This window comes from Durotheca rogersii, assembly GCF_024521655.1.
Source record: "Durotheca rogersii strain YMJ 92031201 chromosome Unknown GGS23scaffold_3, whole genome shotgun sequence".
Classification (NCBI taxonomy): Eukaryota; Fungi; Ascomycota; class Sordariomycetes; order Xylariales; family Xylariaceae; genus Durotheca; species Durotheca rogersii.
In genome coordinates this window covers 1,552,330-1,555,859 of record NW_026251234.1, presented here as the reverse complement: position 1 = coordinate 1,555,859, position 3,530 = coordinate 1,552,330, and the positions used below count along the sequence as shown (strand labels likewise).

Sequence of the window (3,530 nt, the reverse complement as noted above, 5' to 3'; positions counted from 1 at the left end):
ATATACTAATCGGAAAACGACGAATCTAATAATAAAAACGAATCTTTAATTAAGGTAAAAATAATAAAGATAGTAATCTAGTTAAGTAATAAACTAAATAATAAGCATAATATATCCCGTACTTACGGGAGCTATAGTTACTCTATATAAGCATAAGGCCTATCGTAACGTATTACGTAATATATTAAGAGGGTATATCTTACCATACCACTATATTATATAGCGAATTATTAATATAGTTTTAGAAAACTTTAAATCGTAAATGATTTCTTATATTACTAAGCAAAAAATCTAAAAAACTTATATATTAATTTAATTAAGCTAATTAATTACGTAAGTAAATTTCCGATTTTTCCGATTTTTCTTCGGTTTTTTACGAGGATAAATCGTTTGTATATAAACCTATATAAAATACCTAGCTCGCGAAGGGGTAGTCTAGCTTACCTATTAGCCGACCTAACCAGAGGGTAGCTCCTTCCCTACGTATAGTTGAATATTCAACCTGTACCTTTCTACCTACCACACCCCTAGGGTGTACGTACCGAAAAGTGGAGTTTTTTCCCAGTTGCAGCTATGCGACTCCGTATTAGGTACCTAACCTACTTTTAAGTACCTACCTAGATATAGGTATGTAGGTTACTAGTAGTACCTAGGTGGTAGGTAAGTACAGCCCGATGTGCGGCCAGCCCGATCTGATGTGACAGGTAGCTGGCCTGGCCTGGCCAGGCTACGATACCCTGATGTGCTACGCTACGCTACCTCTACCTCTACGCGTGTCCGCCATTCCACCGCCGCGTTCGCCCAAACCTACCTTCTTGCCCGTGCCCGTTCCCTCGCCCACGTCGACACGGAAACTCGCCCGAACATTCCAGACAGCATCATGTGGTGTAATATAGCTAACTATACCTACGCACCTACCTGGATCCCGTCGTGGCGATTGGGTCCTTGTGACGTTAGGAACCCGATTCCAATGCAATCTATCTGAGGGTAGGGTCGGGAGGCAGTAGGTAGGTAACCCCGGTGAGTCCATACATATAGATGGTGCTTTCACCTACCTTCGGTAAACACCACACTCCTACTTACCTGCCTGGTACCCGCTAGGCCTAGGTAGGGTAGAGGTAGTTAGGATCGCCTCCATGTCAGTATACACTTCGTGCCTGATAAGCACCTAAGGTAGTGGTTATGATGCGGCGCGGGGGGAGTTCGGATACGCTCAGACACAGCGCGGAAGGGAATAGGTACAAGGTCAGTGTTGTTCCCAACCCACGACCGGCCTTAGGCGCGGCTGTCGGCGCTACCGTGCTCATCTGCGAGAGACGCAGGCCAGATGATTATATCCTGAGGCGGATTGATATTGCGCAGTTTATGCCGCGAACATCCGTGTGCAAATAGGTAGGAAGTTAGGTGCATCTGTATTTGGTGTCCCGTATCTACCTAGTGTCGGACAAAGCCTTTCACAGGATTAGCGGGAGGTGTGCAATTGGCCTTCTCTTCTGCTGGCCATGGGTTTTATCGGGCGTCGCTCTTCGAAACGTACCGGTAGGAAGCCAGATGGGAATTGACAGAAATGCCGTCCTAGATTGACCGGGGGATTCTCATGCGAATCACAGTCCGATACCACGTGGGATGAGATAACGAACGATTGCGAGGGCGTCGATCTACCTACGTACGTATACGGCATCAACAGGATAGGTAGGTACATGCACTCCCCCATCCACACACCTACCTACCTGCCTACTTGCCTTTCCGCATTACCACCATTAGAAAGAATCCTATATATCCACGAACCATCGGCCCTTGTCGTATCGGTTGGTGGGGAGGAAGAAAACCCAACCGACGGAGTGGCACAAGGCGAGGCCGGCCAGAAGCTCCTACGTATTTTCTTTATCCAAGTCGGTTCTTGGAATCTCTCACCGGAAAAGGGGGTAGGGAATGCGGCCGCACCCGCAGGGACGTCGGAAAATTACAGCTGGGTTGTGGCGCGCGCAAGAAACTCGGTAACCTGGGTAATATTTTTGGCCAGTGCGATATGTCGTTATATCACGCGTGTGTCTGGTTGGATCATCTCGCAGTCCGCTGCTGCTAAGCGCAGAAGATTCGAGCAATCGAGAAGGGACAGACGTTTAATAGGCGCGCCACGGTCGGAAATGCTCAGTCGTGGGCCGACGGCATTGGTGGCTGGTCCCGCGCGAGGTTCGGCCCCGGATGAGTTGGTTGTCATCTCCTACCTCCTACCTACCTTTGTATCGACTAGGAACGACAACCAGCCAGCGAATACGACGTGGTGTGCCCATAACGCACGGTGCACCTTCACGATTACATATTGTGCCACGGTCGCTCCGGCATCTTCTTGCAGACGACAAGCGGTCCGGTCGAGTCGATATAGACGACGTATTGAGACGTGTCACTCTGCTGACGAGTGGCCAAAATGTGTTGCGTGTGTGTGTGCGTGTGTGTATGGCCTCGGTCGTCGACGACGACATGAGCTAACCGCGCCAGCAAACCCGGGGGCTTGGCGGCTTTCGAGCTTCGGTCTCCCCAACATGAGAACGGCGAGAAAGATACTGGCGGATCTTGAAGATTCTCGACACAGGGGTGATCACTCTGCCTATGCATATGCAAGCAGGAATGCTACGACGTCTGAGGGCGGCCAAGCCGTGGCTTATCTCCATCTGTAGCAGAGGCATCCACGCGAGGGCGCGCAGAGCCCTGTCCGGAGGCGTAATCGATAGGTCCGTAGACGGGATCTCGACAAGAATCACGGTGCATACAGATGGGATCAGTTGGGGTATTAGCGTAGGGTGACGAATCTGAGCCGGGCAACTTGGAAGGGGTTTGGGGCTCCCAGGCCAAGAGGCCAAGAATCCAATGCCCTAACCAACCAGACCACACGATTTCCACCCAGCACCTGTGACGTCATCTCTTACGGTGTCCATCTCAACCCCACCATCTCAGCCCCACCTTCCCCCGTCCCATCTCGCGCTGCGTCCTCTGACTGGCGCAGGTTGAGACGATTAAGTAGGTAGGTACCTAAGGTAGGTAGGTTCCACTCTGCCGGGCATGTACCTGTGCCGTAGCCATACAGGCTGCCTTTGGGGGCTAGGTACCTACCTACATAACTTAACGTAATAAATACCTACCTATATACCTACGTGCGCCATCACCGCTCCCCTCCACACCGGGATGGGGGCTGCTCGACGGAGGCGAGAGGGCCGGGTCAAGGCGAGCTAAGTTATGGGAAAGCATGCAGGCATGTCTGTCTGTCTGTCCGTCTGTCTGTCAGGATCCAACCGCAGGGTCCCTCGCAACTTTCCCCGACCATCGAACTTCCAGTGCCCCATCAGGGGGGGTGGTGTCGATTCCGCCACCTGCGCCTTCGCTGTCCCTCTGCGCATGGAACCCTACATGCCTCCGACCCCTAAATCAGCGGCACCTACTACTTGTTGCCTACCTAACGCAGCACACTACCTCTAGGTATAGGCTTTCTCGGGGCAGCTCTTATTCTCCTTCTCTCGCCCTTCCGTGTGGAA

General features: G+C 51.3%; 1 protein-coding gene across 1 annotated transcript; it reads left to right on the top strand.

The window, feature by feature from the left end:
* The first annotated feature begins 1,330 nt into the window (after nt 1-1,330).
* Nucleotides 1,331-2,801, top strand: GGS23DRAFT_288583 (uncharacterized protein). Its single transcript, XM_051512618.1, has 3 exons — nt 1,331-1,614; nt 1,667-2,451; nt 2,500-2,801. Exons 1-3 carry the CDS (start codon nt 1,598-1,600, stop codon nt 2,676-2,678), a joined length of 981 nt encoding a protein of 326 aa, XP_051375486.1. The 5' UTR covers nt 1,331-1,597; the 3' UTR covers nt 2,679-2,801.
* The last annotated feature ends 729 nt before the right edge of the window (nt 2,802-3,530 follow it).